Here is a 22,987-nt window from a genome sequence, read left to right as displayed (position 1 = left end):
GTTAATGGATTAGAAGACAATAACATTAAGATGAAAACATCCCGCAGATTATTAATTTAATTCAGCTTCTATTAAAATTCTTGTTGACTTTTTTTGAAATGTTGATGAGTTGATCCCAAGATTTATGTGGACATAAAAAAGGGCTGAGAGTAACCAGAGCTGTTGAAATAAATATAAAGTTGGAGCACATATTTCTAAACTTCAAAACCACCTACAGATTTATAGTAATATAGAACTCTCTGGCGCTGACATTGAGTGTACGTAATAACCAGTGGGATAACACTTGATTCCATAATGAACGAATACATTTATTTGTTTTCGGTTTTTTGTGTCACAGCTGGTGTTACTCTGCACTTAATCCTGGCTCATACTCAGGGAATCACTTCTCGGGATTTTGAGAACCCCGTGGCATGCTGGGAATTAGACCTGGGTTGGCCTGTATGCAAGGCAAGTGCCTTCAGCCCCTTGAACCAGTGTATTTATGATCACTTAAGGTTCAGCAAGGCTTGCAACAATTTTTTTTTTTTTGAGCAAAAACTGTTTTCAGTGAACAGTCCTAAGGTAGTTGGTAGGCACATTTTTTTTTTTTTTAAAGGTTGGAGCCCTTGGACCATTTATAGAAGTGAATGAAAAGGTTTTGGGTCACAAAGAATAGTGTTCAGTGCTTACTTCTGGTTCTGCACTCAGGGATTACTACTGGCAGGGCTCATGTTATGCCAGGAATGGGGATTGAACCTGGGTTGGCTGCATGCAGGGCTGCCTGCCCTACCTGCTGTACAATTGGCGTGGGCTCCTTAACCCAGCCATTACTCAGGGTTTCTCTTGGTTTTGCACTCAGAAATTACTTCTGGTGGCACTCAGGGGACCATATGGGATACTGGGGGTTGAACCCTGGCCCATCACATGCAAGACAGGTGCCCTACCTATCAGGCCTCTAAAATAAAATTCTGGGTTTTTTTTTGGGCCACACTGGCAGTGCCTAGGGTTTATTGCTGGTTGCTCTGCACTCAGGAATCATTCCTGGTGGTGCTTGGGGGAAGATATGAGATTTCTGAGACCTGACCCAGGTTAGCAGCTGAATGCAAGGTAGGTTCCCTACCTGTACTGCTATCACTCCGACCCCTAAAATATTTTTTTTCCTTCTGTGCCTATTTGGCTCACGCCCAGCTGTTCCTGGCTCTGCACCCAGGTGGTCCTTGGGACCATATGGGATGCTGGGGATTGAACCTGGAAACCTGGATCCGCTGCATGCAGAGCAAACACTACCTGCTATACTATTGCTCTGGCCTAAAGTAAAATTCTTAAGGAAAATGTATTTAATGCTAATAACTGGGGTAAGGAAATAGTGTCTTCACCAAAAGTATGACAAAAGTCTACTTTTGTTGAAAAAAAAAGTATGGATTATCAAAGAAAAAAGTCATATTGGACTTTATCCAGATTAAAAGCTTTTGTGTTCTAAAGGATATTATGAAGAAAAGAAAACCAACAGAATGGGAGAAAATTCGTATCTGATTAGAGGTCAGGTATCTGAGTATCAAACCAAGATCATGTTTTTTTTTTCCCCATATCTTCAAATTCAGATCATTTCAGTTGAATTCCATTATTATGACCTTTTTTTGAGTAGTAGGGCATATTGGGGCTGTGTCTAGTGGTGGTAATGAGGGCTTACTCCTGACTCTGTCCAGGGGTCACTCCTGGTGCTGGGGGACTGTGTTGGGGATTGAACAAGGGTCAGCAGTACATGGCCAGCACTGTCACCCTCAACCTGACATGTATTTCTTAAGCATCTTGTGATTATGTCTAATTATCTTCCCCGCAAAGGAAATACCAAATATATTGTACACTTTTTTCTGCATTTAAAAAAATAGGGTTTATTTTTGGCGTTTGGACCACACCTAGAAGTGTATGCTTGGGATTACTACTGGCTCTGTGGCTCTGTGGCTGGTGGTGCTTGTAGGAGTACTTGGGATTGAAGCCTGGCTGTGACCCCTGCACTGTCTTTGTAGTCCTTCCTAGACTGTTTTCCAGGAAAATGTTCTACTTGATTTAACAAAAAAGGATTTGAAATAAACTAAATGAAGCTTGAAGTTGTTGTTTAAATATGCTTCAGATGGTAAGTGCTGCTGTCATATGAGGTAGATAATAGAAAAATTCTTTTTGTGTCACATCTCCTTTCAGCCAATCATAAGCCAGAATTGTTTCCTATGTAATAATAGGGTTGAGTGTCTGGAGAGGAGCTTTAAGTAGGTCTTACAGGATACGGAGGGCTATGTATTACGGCTTCTTAGTTGTAGGAAAGAAAACGTTGGTCTGGTTTGTTTAGCATTTTTTAATTTACTTTGACTTTTAGAAATGTATGGCCCTGTCTTTTCAATTATAGGTTTTAAAATCCTCTTCACTCTTGATACTTAAAGTGGCAGCTTAATCACTGCTTTTACTTCTGATGAAACAAGTTAATGGGCTGTAAAGGAAAAATTACCAAATATTAAGGAAAAGAGGTAATTTCATGAAAATGTCTTCAAGGTTTCCATCACCATCTTTACCAATTTTCTTCTCACCAGAACCAGTTGACTTAGGTTCTGTAACAAGTTCCTCATGTGCGTTGAATGAGCTAGATAATATTTCCCATCTTTTAAGGAAAATATCTACTGATATAAATGAAATTAAAGGAATGAAAGCAGCAATTTTGACAGTGGAAGCAAACCTTTTTGATCTAAATGTTAGAGTGTCACAGAATGAAGCAAAGATTTCATCTTTGGAGATTAAAATGAATGAATATTCAACATCTGAATGCAACAGAGAGCTCAAAGACCTTCAAGAGAAAGTAGATTTTGAGTCACAGTCAAGGACAACTGATGTAAAAATAATTGGCTTCCTTAGAAACATTGAGAAAGGTAAATTCTGAGTCTGGGCTGACCTTTAGGTAAGACATATCCTAATTTGGCTCAAGTTCTTACATGGAAGCAGCAGGTCACTGAGAATGTCAATTTTTTATGGACCTTTATAGATCAGTATTGTTGGTCTCTGATTTCAATCTTAAGAGCCTAGAACTGATCAGCATTCTTCCCTGTATATTGTATGTCTCTGAAGATATTTTTTTGGGGGGAGTGGAGAGGCACACCTAGCAGGGGATCGAACCTGGGTAGCCACATGCAAGGCAAGAGCCCTCCCTACCTGCTGTGCTATCTCTCTGGCCCCTCCAAAAAGATGTTTTAAAGATGCACGAGCCTTTAGAGTGAAGCAAAGCTTGAACTGTAGAACAGTCATTCCTGTATCAAATGAAATTATTTAAAAATGCTGTTTTCTTTTTCTTTGTTTGTCTTTGGGATATACCCGCTGGTGCTCGGGGCTTACTCCTGGCTCGGTACTTTTGTCACTTGTGGCAGGGCTCAGGGGACCTGTTTGGGGAGTTGGGACTCTTAACTTGGGTCAGCTGTATACAAGGCAAGTGCTCTACCTTTTGTACTATCTCTCCATTCCCAAAATGGTATTTTCAGAATTTTATCCTCGTTTTTACTGCCTCTCTTAAAAAGATCTGCTGTAGTACTTGAGTGTTTGAACCTACTATTTGGATCAGAAGAGCATTATCCCTGTTACCTCTCCTACATTGTAAGATACTACTATGAACAAATGCCGTCTTTGTTTCAGGTCTGTTCCTCAGTGTATATATACTCTCTTCTTACCCTGATCATTTTGAGATGAATTTTATTTTATTTTTTTGTATACCACTTAAAGAGTAATATAACATTTACAAAGAAAATACCTGGTAAGAGTTGGAATTCATTATAGCTTTTCAGATTTATTTATTTTTGGTTTTGGGTCACACCCGGCAGTGCTCAGGAGTCAGTCCTGGCTCTATTCAGGAGTCACTCCTGGTGGTGATTGGGGACCATATGGGATGCCAGGGATGGAGCCCAGGTAGATTGCGTGCAAGGCAAGCACCCTACCTGCTGTACTATTGCTCTTGCCCCTCGCTTTTCAAGTTTAAAACATATTTTTTTTCTGTGGGGCCTAACAATGTGATTTGGGCCAAATGATAAACTATGAATTGGGCCAGTTGGTACTTGGCAGGGGGAGAAATGGGGCATGCAAGTGCTGGTGTGTATGTGTAGGGGTGGGGCTGGGGGTAGATGTGTGTGATTCTGGAGTTCTTAACCCTACCCCTAAAAATACCTTCTAATGAAATGTAGCAGGACAGAGGTGGCCAGGGTACATACTTATACAGATGCTAGTGCTTGTGAAGCCACTGGAAACAGATACACTAAGAATTACCATGCAAGCATCTTATTAATATTGCAGTATTTGGAACCTTGTCCATCACACCTCTTTGAACATTGTGGTGCAGTACTTTCATTTTCAACTGGCAAGTTAGTACCCAATATCAGCTAAGCAGTGGGAAGTGTGAGCTTTGGAGAAGTGTAACCTATTCGTTTCTCAAAGAACTTACCATCAGATTGAAGGTAGAGAAAGTCAGTTCTGCACTGTTCATTCTTATTTGGCATTATAACTGAGGGAGTATAATCTTGCTAAAGAATTGATATTTATTTACTTCTTTTGCTTTTTGGGTCACACCTGGCGATGTACAGGGGTTACTCCTGGCTCATGCACTCAGGAATTACTCCTGGCTGTGCTCAAAGGACCATGTGGGATGCTGGGAATCGAACCCAGGTCAGCGTGTGCAAGGCAAACGCCCTACCTGCTGGACTATCACTCCAGCCTCAAGAATTGATATTTTAGCTGAGCATCTTCTTATGGGAGATGGAAATGGTTGTTTCCATGCTTTGTTGATAGAGGAACTGAACTGCCTCCCAGAGTTTGTCTTTTTTTAATTCCGCGGTGTGTTGTTTCTTCTAATGCAAGAAAACTGGCATCCTATGGAGACCTGGGATGTCCTAAACTTTACTTTTTGGTTCATTCAGTACGTTTTTGTTTTAGAGAGCTTTGGTCTATAGATGTTAACAGTTTGTGTTACTAAAGATTTTATAAGACTTGTCAACAAGTTGGACCTGACTTTTGGGGAACGTGCTGATTTTGTGTCTTAACCTTAGTGAAGTGTTAAAATTTATATTCTAGGAACTCAGCAGAGGCAATTGTTATCCCGACTGCAAATTGACCCAGTAATGGCAGAAAATCTGCAACTCAGTCAAGGTCGGTAGTAATCTTAAATTTCCGTTGTAATCTAGCATTTTCAGTTGCTCTTTCCATTTCTTACACCTCATTTAATGTATCTTGTATCAATTAGATTCTTCCCTAGAGCCGTAGATTTGTGAAACTATTTTAGTAGGGCTAGGAGACAAGATTTTTATTTTCGTTTGCATTCTGGTGTTTGTATATCCACCTCATTTGAAATTTTTCTTACTTTGACACGATGTCCTCAAATGTGAACTTTTGACTCCGTTTCCTGCTTTCAGAATGGCTTGATGACTTGAGTCTCTCCTTCTGCTTAACTTGCTATTTCCCTAAGCTGCTTCAGTGTCCTAAAGAACAACGTTATTGTCACTTTAATTTCAAATCTCATTGCTAGGACCACACCTAGAACTTATTAGTCTTCAAAAGACTAATGATTTCTCTGTCTTTCTTTTCAACACACAGACATGTATATGGGCTACTTCAGGACTGGAGCCTACTGCCATTGTTCTGTATGTCAGTGCCCAGCCCCTGCTGGTTTCTTGTCTGATGTCTATGGAAGAGAGCCGTTAGATACACGGAACCCTAAATCTTTCTTGCAGTTTCCTCTCCCCTCCCTGCTTTCCAAATAAGTGTTTCACTGAGATGTCTTCCCACTAGGTCAGGCCTCTACCATTAATAGTTCCTGATCTTTTCCCAAAAGCTTTTTGTTTCAGAAAGATGTGATTAACCCCTCAAAGGGTCACCTGTAGATGCCAGGTTCTAGTTAGTGGGGAACACTTCTGGCATTGCATTTGCTTATAACTTTAATTTCTGCCTCTGTTCTGACTTGGCCCTTCTCCCTCCAAGTATTTGTTCTTTACCCTTAGTTTTGCCCGCTCACTTACAGCATTCCAGTTTGTCTTCTCCATAAGACTATTTTCTTTCACAATACTTGGCATTTAAGCTAGCATTAATTGTATCTATTCCATCAGATTTTGTATATTTTTGTTTTCTTTGGTTTTTACTTTTACCCACAGTGCACAGTTTTAAAGCATCAGATAGTTTTATAAGACATGATTACCTTCTTCATTCACCTCCTCCTATCATGTTTTATTTCTGAGGACCTCTTTGTTTCTACATACTCATTATATCTGTTTACATTTTTAAATGAAAGTTCATTTTCATGAGTCATTTTCTTTTTCCTCAAGGATGTTAAAAGTCATTTTAAATGTTTGTTCCTTTGTCCTTTGTTTTGATGATTTTCATGAGTTTTCCTCAGATGTCTGGGGTTGTTTTATTTGAGTGTGGAACTAAAAAGTAGATTATAATCTCAATTGGTGATGAAGTGAAGAACTTTTGACTACATTCAAATATAGGTTGGAAAGGGATCTAGTTTGTGGGCCCCTTATGTGACTGTCTGTAGTCTCTTCACTTAGATTGATGGACTTCTCCCAAGAAAGACTTCTTTTTTTTTTTTTTTTTTCTTTTTGGGTCACACCTGGCGATGCACTCGGGAGTTATTAATCCTGGCGGTGCTCAGGGGACCATATGGTTTGCTGGGAATCGAACCTGGGTCATCCGTGTGCAAGACAAACACCCTACATGCTATGCTGTCTCTCCAGTCCAAGAAAGACCTTTCAAGTCATAGACTGGCTGTAAGGGTTCTGGGATCTTAAGTGGGGAAAGTGACCTGGGGGGCGGGGTACGTACCTCCACTTTAACTACTATAATCATGATTACTTAATCCCATTCCCTGTTTTCAGAAGGATACTTCTGCTTTCAATATGACTGGCATCCTTTGCCCAAAGATCCTTTGTTTTTTGCGTTTTCAAGAGTCTAAGAGAAATCTTTAATTTTCCAAGGGAGAAAATGATCCAGGTTTACCAGGATTTTTGTTTTTAACAGTTTTTCTTATTTCTTAGTTCCTTGGTTGTCCACTCTCCAGTCAGAGACCTTGATGCATTCTTAACCCACCGGCCTCTGCAACACTGATGAATATGCCTTCAGTATAGAGGTCGGGGGTACCTGTGAGGAGCCAAATGAAAATATGATGGAGTTGAGGGTGAACTGCTTCTCCAGCGGGCAATTGCACACACGGCCTATCAGAACACTCCCGGCTTCCACTTTACTGTATGCCTACGCTGCTAGTTTTGTAGACAATTGGAAAATCTCTTGAGTTCTTACTGAATTGCTTCAGTGTTGGCTTAGGATGCAGCTTTTGAAGATCTACTTAGTTTCCACTTAAAAATGTAAATGTTACCTTTTACCTTTTTTTGCTTAGGGCTTATTCCTGGGCCCCCCAGGCATCATTTCTGGCAATACTAGGTTGGGGGGCCTTATGGTGGTGGGGGGTCAAGTTGCGGTTGGTTCCATGCACGGCAAGTTCCTTAACCCTGTACTGTTTGGTGGCCTCATCCCCCTCCCCAGTAGCCCCTGACGTTGCTCACTGTCTCTGTCCTCCAGTTGTTCTTCAATTTGCTTGAGCAGGCCCAGTAACGTCTCCATTGTGAGATTCGTTACTGTGTTTGGCATATTGAATATGTCACAGGGAGCAGGCTCTGCCATGCGGGCCAGATACTTTTGGTAGCTTGCCGGGCTCTCCAGAGGGGTGGAGGAATCGAACCTGGCTCTGCCCAGCTGGCTGCACTCAAGGCAAATGCCCTACCACTGTGCTGTTTGCTCCAGCCCTTTGCTCAGGGACCATATTTGATGGCAGGTGTTCTAAAGTAGGGTTCTCAAGTAAAGTAGGCACCTAATCCCTGTAATTAATTCTCCCCCTCTCCCCCCCTTCTTCCCTGTCATTCCACCCCCCCGGGCTGCATTCATGACCCAAGGGATCACGTTTGTTCGGGTGAGAGGACCTTATGTGGTGCTGGGGCTCAAACCTAGCCTGGCTGTACAAAGAATGTGCTCTGCCTGCTGTTTCACTGCTTCAGCTCCTATTCTTCAACCTTTTTATCCTGTTACCTCCTATGTTTGTTGTTTTTGAGCCACTCCCAGTGGTGCTCAGGGTGCTCTGTACTCAGGAATCACCACTGGCAGGTTCACATGACCTATGGGATTCTGGAGATTGAACCTGGGTTAGCGACATAGAAGGCGCTTTATGCACTGTACAGTCTTTGCAGCTCCCATTTTATGCTTCTTGATCACCTTAAAAAACTAACTTTAGGGGCTGGAGCTATAGTACAGCAGGTATGGTGTTTGCCTTGCATGCGGCCGACCCGGATTCCATCCCCAGCATCCCAGGTGGTCCGCCGAGCACTGCCAGGAGTAATTCCTGAGTGTAGAGTCAGGAGTAACCCCTGAGCACTGCCGGGTGTGACCCCTCCCCAAAAAAAACACCCAAAAAACCTAGCTTTACTGTGTCCAGTTTCAGCATTGTTTACATTCATCCGTTTCGTATTTTCCCAAGAGCTTTGCCTGGAAGAGTAGAGGACAGTGAGAAGTAAGGAGAGTAGGTTGTCTTGGATCCAATTCTGAATTCTGCCTTTGCTCATTTGAATATGGTCATCTTTAACACAGGGAAGATCTTCTTCCTGGGCGCACTGAGGATGTAATGGGAGATGGTAGCACCTAACTACATCTGTTACCTCCAGGCCCCGCTTTCCACTTGTTAGTCCCCCCTCCAAATATCAGCGCTGATAAATTCCTAAACATCTAAGAATCCCACAAAGACTTCAAACCTAATAAATCTAAAATTGAAATTTGTTTCTCTCTAGATTTTTTTAATTTAATCATCATGAGCAACACAATTACAAAGTTGTTCAGGATTGGGTTTCAGTCATACAGTGTCCCAACACCCATGTCCCTTCACCAGTGTAAATTTCTCACCACCTATGTGTCCAGTTTCCCTCCTGCCCCGACCCCACCCTCCAGCCTGCCTCTGGAATGCACTCTCTCTCTTTACCACCCCTCCTCCCCTCCCTCCCTCCCTCTCTCCCTCCTTCCTTTTGGGCATATGGGTTTGCAGTACAGATAATGAAAGGTTATCATGTATGGTCTTTTTTTTTTTTTTTTTTTTGGCTTTTTGGGTCACACTCAGCGATGCTCAGGAATTACTCCTGGCAGTGCTCGGGGGACCATATGGGATGTTGGGGATCCAACCTGGGTCTCTACCGCATGCAAGGCAAACGCCCTAACTGCTGTACTATCGCTCTGGCCCATGGCCCATGTTTGGTCCTTTACCTACTTTCAGCACTTAGTTCTTGTCCGGAGGTTTCTCTTACTTTTGAGTCATTAGCCTAAATTCTTGGCAGGTTAATTTTTCGGTGAACTCAGTTTCGAGATGATGAGCCTGGTCAGAGGCATGGCTGCGATTTTGGAGTGTGGAAATGGTGATTGTTCACTGGGTTCTGTTTGGGCAGGCACTGGACACTGACACCCCCTCCCGCCTGACCCCCCCCCAGGTGCCCTGGATATCTCAGCCATAAGTGGGTGATTGAATTCTTTTGGCTGCTGGTTGATCTCTTTCAAGATTTAGGTATGAGTTTGGAGCAGGGCCAGTAGGTGAGCTTACATGGCCGTGCTGGAGGTGGTTCGTGGGCATGACTGCTGGGGCTTCTTGACGTTTAGGGAGTTGTGGGAAAGTAGCCATCATGACTTTGGGAGAAAGCTTGGTGATTTCAGTGACAAAGACCCGAATACCTAAAATTTTTGGCAGGTTTAGTTCTTGGTGACCTTGGTTTCGGATGATGAAGTCTGTTTGGAGGCATGGCATTTTTCTATCTTTTTTTTTGAAATCAAAGTGCTTCTTAAGGACTTCTTTAAGGAGTAAGAAACTATAAGAAAGTGTTATGAGCTCTCCTTCAGAAGGGAGACTGCCAAGTTGAGATGAGGGTGAGTTCCCCAAGATAATGAATGTACTTAAAAGTTTGTTCTTTCTCTTCTCCTCCATTTCCTCTCATATTTCTCTGAGCTCTACTGCCTTTGGAGGGGAAGAAAGCTAGGTCTCCTAGGGTGGTAGTTGGAAATGCAACTGCCGGTAAATGCTGGTACTGATGGGAAGGTGGATTGTTTTTTCTTTACCTCCTGGTTCTGTTAAAATAGGGTAAGGGGTAAGAATTCTTTGGGACAGGGAGAGGACTGTATTAGGGGCTGCTCCTGACTCTGAGGGGAACATGTGGTGCCATGGATCAAATTCTTTAGACTTCTTTTCTGTATTGCAAGTGTTTTGCCCCTTTGAACTATCTATCCCGTATGAATCTATTTAGTTATTTAATTTAAGAATTTAAGTTTTTCTTTTTCTTTTTCTTTTTTTTTTGGACCCACAGTGCTTGGGGTCACTTCTGACTTACTGCTTGGGAGTCACTTCCTGGGCGACCATGTGGTGCTCGGATTGACCCAGCCTTCAAACTTGCGCATCCTGCATGACAACACATGCTCAGTCCATTGATCTTTCTCCTCATTTAGTGTGATCATTTTCCACATACTGTTTCTCAGAAGTGAGATCAAGGTTTCCAGTCCATTCTTAACACTTTTTTAAAAACCAGTTTTTTTTCCCATAATTTGCATGTAAATTTTTCTTAATTCCTTGTTCCTTCTAGAATCCAAACTCTCTAGCATACACAACATACTTTCAGCCTCATCTTCGTTGCAGTCACCACCTCCGTTCACTATACACACCCCCCACAGCCACACCTCATTTCTCAACATTCTTCCAGTTCCCTGTGTCTGAGGATTTAGAAATGCCTCCAGCTTTCCTGTGCCTTCCTTCACCTGAAGTGCTCTCTCTGTTCTTAAATTCACTTTTCCTACTAGTTTCTTCCTGTTTATTCTTTTAATCCCTCTGCAAGCGCTTTTCTTTGACTCCCCAGCTGGAATAAGTTGTATTCTCTCAGCACCTTGCTTATGCCTGTTCTGGAGCAAACTCTTAGGAAATTTTGTATGCATACACCTATTTTTCCATTAATCCTTTTTGTATTGCACAGTGCTCTCAGGTGTTAAATAAATTTTTGCTCAGTGAAAAACCATGAATGAAATATCCTATGAATTTTGATTTCTGTTACTTCCTGTTCAATAGAATATACAATTGATTATTTTTTGTCAGTTGGGTGGTGGGCATATTGATTGGTATGCCTCTCCATTCTGTCTTCCAGATTTTCGTATTATTGTATTAACGTAGTGAGGTTTGATAGCATGTTGTAAATGATGTGAGCTGTGTTTATTTTCATTGAATCCTGTTTTCTTTGTTGTATTACCTATTTATTGTAAAAATTTCTTTCAAGATAATCTTTATAACCAGAAAGCCATTTGAATCCTTTTCATCAGGATGTATTCTCTGAGTTACTGTTCAAGGTGAAAAGAGATTTAAAATATTTTTTAAGTCTATCAAAAGTTTAGGGAGCATTAGAACGCTATTTCTCCATGGTTTTAGAAAATACTGTTTTTTCAAGTTTATATTGTTAATATCCTGTTAGATGCCTCATAGGGAAACTTGTACTGTAGACATGAAATGTTCGTTATAATCCCTTGATGATAATGTTTTCTACAAGGAAAGGAACACTTTTAAAGATGTTTGACACACAAAAAAAAATGCAGCTGAATAAGTTTCTGAAGAGAATTCCTGAGTAGAACAACTGTAATTTTTCCTTTGAAAATAATTAGAATATATAAAAGATTGACTCTTTTTTTCACATGTGTGATGTCGGGGAATGCGAGGTATATTCAATAGTAAACATTTGTGGCCAATTTTTTTGGCTCAGATTACTATGACATGGAATCCATGGTCCATGCAGACACAAGATCATTTATTCTGAAGAAGCCAAAGCTGTCTGAGGAAATAGTAGTCGCACCACACCAAGAGGCGGGCATGAAGACTGCAGATTCCCTTCGGGTACTTTCAGGACACCTTTTGCAGACACGGTAGATTGTTTCTTTTTCTTGTGTAGCTTATTTGTTTTGATTAGATAGTGCAGGTTAACCATTCGTTTCCAGCTTCCCTCCTTCCCATCCTAATCCCCAGTGTAGACCGCTTTAGTGGTTTAAGAGTTGGGCCAGGGATTGCAAGCCAAGATATATTTTGAAAAAGTCTAGTTCATCTTTCTTATTGAGAAGTCCATTAACCTACAGAGAACTCAGTATGATTTAGCCCTGTTAATATGTTTCTTTTTTTATGCTCACCTAGGAAGTGACATTTTAAAAGCCAGGTGATACAAAATCAGGGTATCTCTAGAGAGAACAGATTAGGTTGGGGTGATTCTTCCAAAATGGACTAAATGTTTTAAAAAGAAATAAACAGACATAATAATAGAGCAAAGAGAACTTCTGGCTATTGTATTCTGATCATTTCTCTGTGACCTTTGAGGAGCAGATGGACTAAGGTCAGGCTTGAGGGGAGATGATGCCACAGTGGTTGACTGTAACCTGGTGGTAGCAGGAATCCACTAATGATCTGCTTGGAAGCTTTACCCAGTCTCTCTCTCTCTCTCTCTCTCTCTCTCTCTCTCTCTCTCTCTCTCTCTCTCAACTCTGGAGAGGCCTCTGAGGTAGTTCAGCTGAAGCACACTTTTATACTTTTAGGCTCAGCTTTTTTTTTTTATGTTTGTTTCCCTAATTCTTTGGTATTTTCTATCTGTCTGGCAGAGATCTTGTACAACCAGATAAACCTGCAAGTCCCAAGTTTATAGTGACGCTGGATGGTGTCCCCAGCCCCCCAGGATACATGTCAGATCAAGAGGAGGACATGTGCTTTGAAGGAATGAAACCTGTAAACCAAACTGCAGCCTCAAACAAGGGACTCAAAGGTCTCCTCCACCCACAGCAGCTGCAGCTGATGAGCAGGCAGCTTGATGACCCAAATGGTAGCTTTTCAAACGGTGTGTTGAGAGCTCAGATTTTACCTTTTCTGGGTGCTGTCCTTGTGCAGGAAACCTTTGACATGTTTCTTTGACCTGCTTCGCTCCTTTGAATGAACGTTAGTGGGAGACCTTGCTTCCATTTGTAATTCAGTAGTGGCCTTTTTCTTCTTTTTCCTGACAGAATATCTGCTTAAATTTGAGACTGTTTCTGTATATATTTTGCAGCAGACTATTATTCCAGCTAAAATGGAGTTCAGCTGTAGAAGCCAAAATTATCTCTTAATTATGCTTGTTATAAAAGTGAACCATCATTCTTAGTGCCTTGTTTGCCTCCCCCCCACCCTTAGAAACTATTTTCCCCCGTGTCACCAATCACTAATACTCTGTTGTCATTGAGGTGACAGGTGAATGAATTTAGAATTAGAATTTTATGAAAGATCTGTGAAAATTAGTGTTGAAATATAAATTTTACATGAACTCAGTTCACTGACTTTGAGGCAGGCAAGCCTTATTATTGTTGCCTCTCTCTCTTTCTCCCTCCCTCTTCCTCCCTCTCACTCCCTTGACCCCCATCTCCCTCTCCCACTCCTCCTTTCTCTCTTTCTCTCTGGGTGTATGTGTATGTTGTGGCCACACTGGTGATGCTCAGGCCTGCTCCTGGCTCTGCAATCAGGAATGACTCCTGGCAGTGCTTGGAGTACCATATCCCTGCTGGGGATTGAACCCAGGCTCTCTGTATGCAGGGCAAGTCCCTTACCCGCTGTACTATTGCTGTGGTTTATGGTTCCCTTGTTGCCAGTGGCAGCTGCAACACTGCTGTTCATTTTCTTTCATGATAGGAAATAATGGCTCCTCACACCTTCTAACATTTCTAGAAACACTTCTTAGGCAGGGGTGAAAAAACCTGAACATTAAGACTGAGTAGTATTAAGAATATCATCGTGGGTTGAGATTTTTCGAAAGCAGTTCTTGGCAGCATTAGGCAAATATTAAATATCTTAGTCATTAAAAATATAAACCAGAGTAGCTGAAGTGATAGCACAAGCTGGTAGGGCACTTGCCTTGCATGCAGCTGACTCCTGCTCTATCCCCAGCACCCTTTATGGTTTCCTGAGATCTGCCAGGAGTGATCTGTGAGTGCAGAGCCAGGAATAAGCCCTGATCACAACTGGATTTGAACCCCCCCCCCCAAAAAAAGAAAAAAGTATAGTCTTTAGGGGGAGATCATGCATGAGTATAGTAACATCAATAATTACTATTTAGAGCTAAACGCTTTTTTTTCTGTTCTGAGTCATTGATGTGATGCATGATTTTGTTTGGTGAAGGGCTTAAAAATTCTAACAAAAGGAAGAAAAATCTGGAGAGGGTGCTTGGGGCTGTTCTAATGTAGTGCATAGTGGGGAACCTTTTGGGATGGGGAATCAGGCCTAGAAGGAGCAGTTTTGAGTGGTCAGAAAGATGGTAAGTACTGTAATAGTCATGCAGTACTGATTTCTTTAATTTTGTTTGGTTTGTGGGCCACTGCTGGTAATGCTCAGGGCTTCCTACCAGGCTGTGCACTTGGGAATCAATCGTGGTGATGCATGGGGGACCATGGCATGCTGGGGATTGAATCGGGTCTGCTGTGTTCAAGGGCGCTTGCTGTATTATCACTGTCCCCAGCAGAGCTGATTTCTTGATTCCTATGTATTTGGTCTAAATTTATGGGAAAATTATGTTTTTTTTTCTTTTTATTTTGGTGGCTTAAGTTTTGTATATCTAGGTTCCAATTTTCTTACAATTATTGTTCGTTGTCGGATGACTACTGGCTGTCCTTGGGGGATGTCTCGGATGGTGCTCTGGTTCAAGGGACCACCAGGCCAGACTTAACGGTAATTTCTTTCTTTCTTTTTTTTTTTTTGCTTTTTTGGGTCACACCCAGTGATGCTCAGGGGTTATTCCTGGCTTTGCACTCAGGAATTACTCCTGGCGATGCTTGGGGGACCATATGGGATGCCGGGGATCGAACCCAGTTCGGCTGTGTGCAAGGTAAACGCCCTACCCGCTATGCTATTGCTCCGACCCCTTAACAGTAATTTCTAGGGGCATGCTAGGGTTGAACCCAAGGCCTCACCCATGCAAGGTATGTGTTGCTACCATTTGAGCAACAAGCCTGGCCCCAGGATCGTAATTTTATTGAAAGGAATATGTTCGTGGTAGGCTTTGTTGGTATATTTGTCATAGCATCGACACAGTAACATGTTAGTAAAAGTTCATGTACAGGGGCTGGAGTGATAGCACAGCGGGTAGGGCGTTTGCCTTGCACGCGGCCGACCTGGGTTCAATTCCCAGCATCCTATATGGTCTGCCGAGCACCGCCAGGAGTAATTCCTGAGTGCAGAGCCAGGAATAACCCCTGTGCATCGCCGGGTGTGACCCAAAAAGCAAAAAAAAAAGGTTCATGTCCAGGCCAAATAAGAACTGTGCTTTGCCCGTTGCGGAGAAAGCCGAGCCTCCTTTACTGTTGCTTTCATCTTTAGTAGCTGTTAAGAGCTAGATGATGCATGAGGCGAGTGACCCTTTCCAGAGATAGCCAGCCAGGTCACATCTCTCTGTTCAGGATCAGTGCGGCTGTGCCAGAGATTGTAGGAAATAGTTTCTACATTGTTTCCCCCAACCATGTAATTGCTTTTGGTGTTTTTCTTCTCTGTTGTTTCATAGACGCATCTGTTTTAAGCCACCCTACAGGCAGTATAGATTTTGTTGCTTGCAGTATAAAGTAAATTTTTCTCTATAAACAGGTACAGAAAATATTGGGGGTTTTATTGGGTTGGGTGGCAAGGTTGGGCACAAAATATGTGGTGTTGGGCTTTGGGGCCAGGGTCAGCAGGATGTAAGTAAGGTTGAGTGCCTTACTGCCTGGCCCCTCTGGCCTCAACGGAAAATGTTGAATTGCTTTATTAAAAGCAAAGTTGGGATGTATCATTTTCATCAGATAAAGCTTTTGTGTGTTTAGTGCTATCTTGCTGGGAGTATCTTAACTACTGGTCTGTTTTCTGGTATTCTTTTAACTTGTTTCAGTTGGCCTGCATTCTCCGGTCCAGGTATGCTGTTGTGTATCCCATGGGGACCCCAGGAGATTTTGAGGGGCCATGGATGAAAATAGAGTAAATAGGGTGGTGGGGCACAGCATGAGATTAGGTGACCAGCCAGTAGGATGGAGGTGGGGGTGGCACAGGAAGTAGAAAAGGTCAGAAGGGGCTGTAGTCAGTAAAAAATTGAGAGACACACCGGTCTAAAGCAGTATTTCACAGGGTGGGTGGCTGATCTGCCAGGAGTTTGGGGAGAAGCACTAAAGTGATAGTAGCCTTGGATGCAGTTGGGGGGCACTTTGTTCACTTAATGTAGATTTCCGGGGGTGGGGGCGGTACTGAGTGGTTTCCGGAAAGGGCACCATAGGCCAAATAAATTGGGAAAAAACACAGAGCCTTTTCTTCCGGAGGGTAAGGCACTTTTCTCTGCATGGTGATATAAACACAACTTGGGTTTTATGGAAACTGTTTCTTCTGGCCCTATCTGGTTTGATTTGAGACTAAAGAAACTTTCTTAAAAAAGTTTTGGGGTGGTGCTTAGGGGCCACTTTGAGCTTGTCATGCCAGTTGTTGGTGGTGGTGGGGTGAGACCTTACATTGGTGAGGGTTGAACCTGAGCCTCTTGCATACCCACATTTATAACCTACTCAATCGCTTTGCTATATCTTATTTTGCTGGGCCTTCCAAGCAGTCAGGAGTCACTCCTGGCAGTGCTCAGAGGCTCGTGTGGTGCTGAGGATTGAACTTGGACCTTCTGCTTGCGAAGTATGCCCCAGGCTTTGTGCTGTTTCCCCCAGCCCCAGCTGCTCGTTCTTTTTAAAACATTATCAAGTAGTAGCTTCTGCTCCTGTCTGCATCTGTGTGTTTTCCTCTCCTGGACATAAGCCTGCGGTTCAAACCCAGGAGTAATATGTCCTTAGAATACTAATTGCTATGCTTCTTAGGTTATTCTTGGTTGCCTGTTTCTCTTGTTTTCACATAATCTTAAAAGGAAGACATTTTCCCTTTTTATAACTGAGGAAACCGAAGTTCACAGTTTGATCTAACATTTGCTAGGTGTCTTATGAATGAGCGCCAGTAAGTTACAGAACCAAATTTGCATGTCTGAACTGGATGAGGCAAGAGATGTGGAGAGATACGGTTGCAAGTGTGATGCTTGCTTTTGTCTGTTACCCTAGCTTTCATGATAACTAGGGCGGGGGTGGGGTGTCTAGAACTTATGACGGGGCACGAATTGTCACCCCTCCTTGTGCCAGTTCTATATGAATTTTATTTTTGGCTTCTTTATTTTAAATTGAATTCTTTGCCAGCATTTAAAATTCATATGTATTGCCTGAAGGTTTGCGGGGCTTTCTGAAAAATGAAACTGTTTGTGTGAAAGTAATTGGCATTCATGTGCATCGTCATGTACTGAGTGAGCTGCTGTGTGCTGTGGGGATAGGGCTGGCTCTTGCCAGTGTTTGAGTCTTCCTCCACCTTAGAACTTTCTACCTTGGGTCATCTGACACCAGCCAGGCTCCATCTGGCTGATCTGCTGAAGCTTACCTTTTGAGGTAAAAATCTTCCCTCCCTCTTTGGATATTCATGTGAACTAGTGCCTTGGATTTGCGAACGCTGTTTTCCTTGAGTAAACGGGAAAATATGAATTTATACTTAATCATACAGTTTGTGTTTATAGAGTTTTTTGGTTTTATTTTTCATTTTTGGGCCACACCGGGTGGTGCTAAGGGATCACTCCTGGCAGGGGTGAAGTGGACCGTGTGCCATGCTGAGGATCAAACCCTTGTTTGTGTGCAAGGCAAACTCCCTTTCTGTCCTCTTGTTTTTTTGTTTCCATTTTATTGACTTCCTGCATTGTCATCTTTCCTCTCTTTTACATTAGTGCAGCTCTAAAAATAGGAATTTGAGTTTTTGGTAAGAATTTTTACTCTATTGGAATCCCACTGTTCATTTACTTCTCTCAGTCAGAATGGAAGTTTACTTCCTAATAATCTTTTACAGGAATTTTTTTATTAGTGTTAATCAGACCCTTAGACCTCGTTTATTTTCTGTGACTGTTGACACAGAAGAAAATAGTTTGAAAAATACATCTTTTTGTTTTGTTTTTGGGCCACACCCAACAGTGCCCAGGAGTTACTCCTAGCTTGGCATTGAGGAATAACTGTTGACATTGCTTGGTTCACCATATGTGATGCCAGTGTGCAAGGCAAGCTCCTTTTCTGTACCTTTTTTGTTTCCATTTTATTGACTTGTGCAAGGCAAGCACTCTACCCACTGAACTATACTGCTCGGGCCCGAGAACTGTTAAGGGACTTTTGTTAGAGGTTCGGTATACTGAATTGATCGTGATTAATGAGATGCTTTTAATTCTTTTCCTCTTACAGCTGAGATGAGCGAACTGAGTGTGGTACAGAAACCAGAAAAGCTTTTAGAGAGGTGCAAGTATTGGCCTGCCTGTAAAAATGGGGATGAGTGTGCTTATCATCATCCGGTTTCACCTTGCAAGTAAGTAGTTGCAAATCTACCCTGGTTTCAGGTTAATTTCTTAATAGTTTATTATGATTTCCTATGGACAGCGCGAGGCAGTGATGCTTTCTCTGACCTTCTCCAGTGGAGCAGATTAATATCCTTGCTTATTGGCTGGTGGGAGATGATGGTAGGAGGCTACTTGTCTCAGACCTATGGAATATATCGAAAGAACAGCTTCCTGAGAATTCTCTCTGTTCAAGAAGAATGGGATATCTGCCCTAGTTTGTATGCTTTGTTTCTAGAGGTATACAGGTATACATTGAGTTTAAGGCATTGGGGGAAAAGTTATACATGAAGAAATATTTTGGACTAGGGTGAAGTTTATCTTTCTAGATGATTTAGTGGAATGAACTTTGGGGGATAGTTCTAGTTTTCGGAATTATTTATTTATTTTACTTTTTGGCTTTTTGAGCCACCCCCAGTGATGCTCAGGTGGACCCTCAGGGGTTACTCCTGGCTCTGTACACAGAAATTACTCCTGGCGGTGTTCCAGGGACCATATCGGATGTTGGAAATCAAACCGGGGTTGGCTGTGTGCAAGGCAAATGCCCTACTCACTATACTATCACTCCAGCCCCGGTTTTAGTTTTCAATTGAGAAAAAAAAATTTTTTTTTAATGTTGTATAGATGAAATCTCTCCTCCCCCCTTCTGTCTTTCATAATGGCTTAGGGATGAGTTGAAAAAATAATGTTGTTTAGGCTTTGGGATAGATTGTCATGCCCTATTTTGATATCAGGCTTAACATTAAGAAATCAAATATTGCTTTGTTCTTTGATATTTCTCTGCTTCTCAAAACCAGTAACATCCCTCTTAAAAAGAGTAAAAATGTGGAGCACGAGTGTGAATAATCTTTCTTTTTTTTTTAATAGAGCTTTCCCCAATTGTAAGTTTGCTGAAAAATGTTTGTTTGTTCATCCAAATTGTAAATATGATGCAAAGTGTACGAAACCAGATTGTCCCTTTACTCATCTGAGTAGAAGGCTTCCAGTCCTGCCTCCAAAACCAGGTTAGTGACTTTGTGAACAACTGCCTTAGTTTTAGTTTGTTTTTTTTTTTTTTTAAGAGTGTAACTGAATTAAAAAGGAACAGTTCTAAAAATCATTCTGCCAGAGTCAGTGTTTTTAAAGCAAGAGGCAAATACGCCAAATCTATCTTAATGTGTTCTGAAGTACTTGCCATGAGTAGTGATCTCCAACTACCTCATTTTTTATTAATTTGTTTTTGTTAAAACTTGTCTGTTTTTATGCTACTTCTGGCATCGAGGGGATGGAAACATGAGAATAGGATTCATTGGACCCAGGACCTCAGATGTGCCCGAAGCATGTGCTCTACCATTTGAGCGGTGTTCTGTCCTGCTCATTGTCTGCTAATATCGGTCCCATGAGCCCTCACTTAATATGGTAATGGAAAACTTTTTGTCAGGTAAATTTAATTAATCTTTGTCTTTTTGTCTCAGTTACGACACCAACACCACCTTCTAATAGTCAGCTCTGCCGTTACTTCCCAGCTTGTAAGAAAATGGAATGTCCCTTCTATCATCCAAAAGTAAGACTTATTTTTTTAACATGAATTTAATGAAAATTTTTGAATTTCGAGATTTAGAAAATCCCTGCAAATTGAAATGTCATCTTGCCCCCATCTGTTGCCTTAAGTGGTCTCAAACTGTTCATGTTGAGTCCTTACCTTGCTAGTGGGGTTTACGTTTCCTCATGCCTTTCGTGGTGATTTTTTTCCTCCGCTCCGATCCCCCCCACCCCGGCTTCATTCCTGAACTGAGACGTGAATAATAGCACTTTTCAGTAGCATCCATATTTGGACTGATGCTTTGTCTGTGGGATTAAGATTAGTTGATATTTCCCCACTTTAGTTTCTCATTGTGTAGGACCTGTCCAAAATAGTAGCGCTGTAGCACTGTCCTCCCTTTGTTCATCGATTTGCTCGAGCGGGCACCAGTAACGTCTCCCTCATGAGACTTGTTACTGCTTTTGGCATATCGAATATGCCACGGGGAGCTTGCTAGGCTCTGCCGTGCGGGCGGGATACTCTTGGTAGCTTTTGGAGCTCTCCGAGAGGGACGGAGGAATCAAATGCAGGTTTGCCGTGTGCAGGGCAAACACCCTACCCACTTTGCTGTCGCTCCAGCCCAAAATAGTAATCACTTGTCTGAAAGGCTTTCTAGTTTTCTCAAACTACAGTTGGGCATAGTAAGTGAAGCTTCTCAGAGATTTGGGCGGAATGTGCAGGGATGACTTGTTTGTTTTTTTGCTTTTTGGGTCACACCCAGCGATGTCAGGGGTTACTCCTGGCTCATGGACTCAGGAATTGCTTCTGGCGGTACTCGGGGGACCATATGGGATGCTGGGAATTGAACCTGTATCGGCCATGTTGGCTGCGTGCAAGGCAAACGCCCTACCCGCTGTGCTATTGCTCCAGCCTCATGACTTATTTTTTGATTGGAGAAAGTTTGTATTGTATGTGAAGGCTCCCTTTGAAGTTTTATTGTTTATCTGAGTAAGATTTCAAGACTTAGTAAATAAGTAACTGATAGAGATCTTACGTATTTTGGGGGGGGTTGGGGGAGGGTGTTAGGAACCACACCTGACTGTGCTGAGGACTTATTCCTGACTTGGTGCTCAGGGATCACTCCATGGGCTCAGGGTATCATTGGGGGTTCCCAGCATCAAACCCAGGCTGGCTACATGCAAGGCAAGTACTACCTGTACAGGCTACACTCTTTGGCCCACAATAAAAATATCTTTTTCCTTGTAAATGTTTGGGTAGGCTGTTTACTGTCATCTCAGATTTGTGTTTATTTGTATTTTGCACCTGCTGAAACACTTATTTATTCAGCATTGTAGATTTAACACGCAGTGTACACGGCCTGACTGCACCTTTTATCATCCCACAATTGCTGTGCCACCACGACATGCCTTGAAATGGATTCGACCCCAAACCAGGTAATACTTAAAATCAGGTTTTGCGTCATTTCAAATACTTTCCTAATTAGTAGTATCTTAGATATATACTAGTTTCGGGGGTGGGGTGGGGAATAACATTTTAGACTCTTTGTTGAATTGTACCAGGGTCCCTTTGGAAAAGTAGTTTATGGCAGGTTAGAATTTTCTACCAAGGCCTTCCCAAGAGCTAAATACTGGTTACAAATCTCAACAGTTTCGTGGATATTACTAATGGTAAAACATTGAAAGCAGTTTTAAATGATTTTTTCGTTTGACTTGTAATTTCAGTTATGTGTTACTACCTTTTATATGTCTGTTGTCTTTTGTTTTAACCTATAGAACAAATACTGTCTGTGTCTGAAAAATACTCAGCTTGCTCTGTTGAGGAATATGGTACATGTGAATGCAAGCAGTTAATTTAAAATATTTTTGTTTTGTTCAGTGAGTAACACCCAGTCCTACCTGGCAGAAGATCATGGAGTTTGAAAGTTTCCATCTGCTGAAAAATACTCTACAGAACTTGTCATATCTTGAAACTTGGAATATATTGCTTTCATAATATGAAGTTTATGCCTATTTGAAGTGTCTAATTTTTCAAGTTTGTAGGTTTATTAAGTGGTTTTAATATTGGGTGTGTTTTGTTTGTTTTGTTTTGTTTATGAAGACAGTCTAAGGAAAAGTTGAGTTCTATTAAAACATTTGAGGTGTGCTTATTACACTGCTGTTTCAGGTATCAGCATTTACAATGTGATATCAGTACTAATATTCTACAGAGAGCTGGCTGCTATGTGTATAAAAAAGAGAGTTGGGCAGTGTCCTTAATTTCACAAGTTGGGCTGCTACTTTGACTTTTCCAAAGTTTCATGTAAAACATAATCGACCATGAAAATAAGTGTCCAGAAGTGCTAAGGCTCTTAAACTAGTTAATCTTTTTTGAGATTAGTTCAAAAAGCATGATAATGTAGGCTTCTCAGGTTGAATGCCTATAAAAGGTTCCCAGTGACTGGTCTCCTGGCCTCCTGAGTGGGGATGAGTGAGGCGGTGGTTTCATATATGGTGAAAACATCTGTAATGGCAAATGCAAAAAATTATAAACAGTTCCTTAAAACTTCTTTCATATACTGTAAGTGTGTATGCTTTTAAAAATTATTTTGGGGAACTGTATTACCATAAAATTACACAAAAGTTTTTACAACTTTTTATACATAAGATATAGAAAACAGATTTTAAACTCACAAGATGATGCCTATACATATGTACTCACGTTCTGAAAAATATTCTCAGAAATAAGTCCACAGAAAATAGTTATTTCCGAAGAATAATTTTTTAATGTAAAATTAGATTTAAAATAGTGTATTTTAAATGGCAGACTGTATAATTTCAGAGGTCAGATGGTGAACTGCTAATTAGGACTGTAATTCTGGACTATTGAGTTAAATATACAGAGTTTTGTGTGTAATTTTAAAAATTGTTAAGGCAAGATGTGTCATGCTTTAGAATTAAATAATATTACTGATTCTAAA

The 22,987-nt window shown here is 41.5% G+C and overlaps 1 protein-coding gene across 9 annotated transcripts in view; it reads left to right on the top strand.

Moving 5' to 3' along the window:
- The window catches only part of ZC3H14 (zinc finger CCCH-type containing 14), a 58,201-nt gene extending 35,214 nt beyond the window's left edge, over positions 1-22,987 (top strand). For 3 of the 9 annotated variants that reach the window (XM_056133707.1, XM_056133706.1, XM_056133714.1), the window contains 8 exons: positions 5,074-5,148; positions 11,811-11,970; positions 12,691-12,923; positions 18,361-18,481; positions 19,377-19,513; positions 19,964-20,052; positions 21,358-21,464; positions 21,907-22,987. In XM_056133707.1, coding sequence (XP_055989682.1) covers positions 5,074-5,148; positions 11,811-11,970; positions 12,691-12,923; positions 18,361-18,481; positions 19,377-19,513; positions 19,964-20,052; positions 21,358-21,464; positions 21,907-21,913 — 929 coding nt within the window. In that variant the 3' untranslated portion in view covers positions 21,914-22,987. The remainder of the gene's footprint in view (positions 1-5,073; positions 5,149-11,810; positions 11,971-12,690; positions 12,924-18,360; positions 18,482-19,376; positions 19,514-19,963; positions 20,053-21,357; positions 21,465-21,906) is intronic. The other 6 variants (XM_056133709.1, XM_056133708.1, XM_056133711.1 and 3 more) reach the window with 3 other exon arrangements.

The sequence above is a fragment of the Sorex fumeus genome, unplaced genomic scaffold, assembly GCF_029834395.1.
Source record: "Sorex fumeus unplaced genomic scaffold, SorFum_2.1 ptg000098l, whole genome shotgun sequence".
NCBI classification, from domain to species: Eukaryota; Metazoa; Chordata; class Mammalia; order Eulipotyphla; family Soricidae; genus Sorex; species Sorex fumeus.
This window is presented reverse-complemented; position numbering and strand designations above follow the sequence as displayed.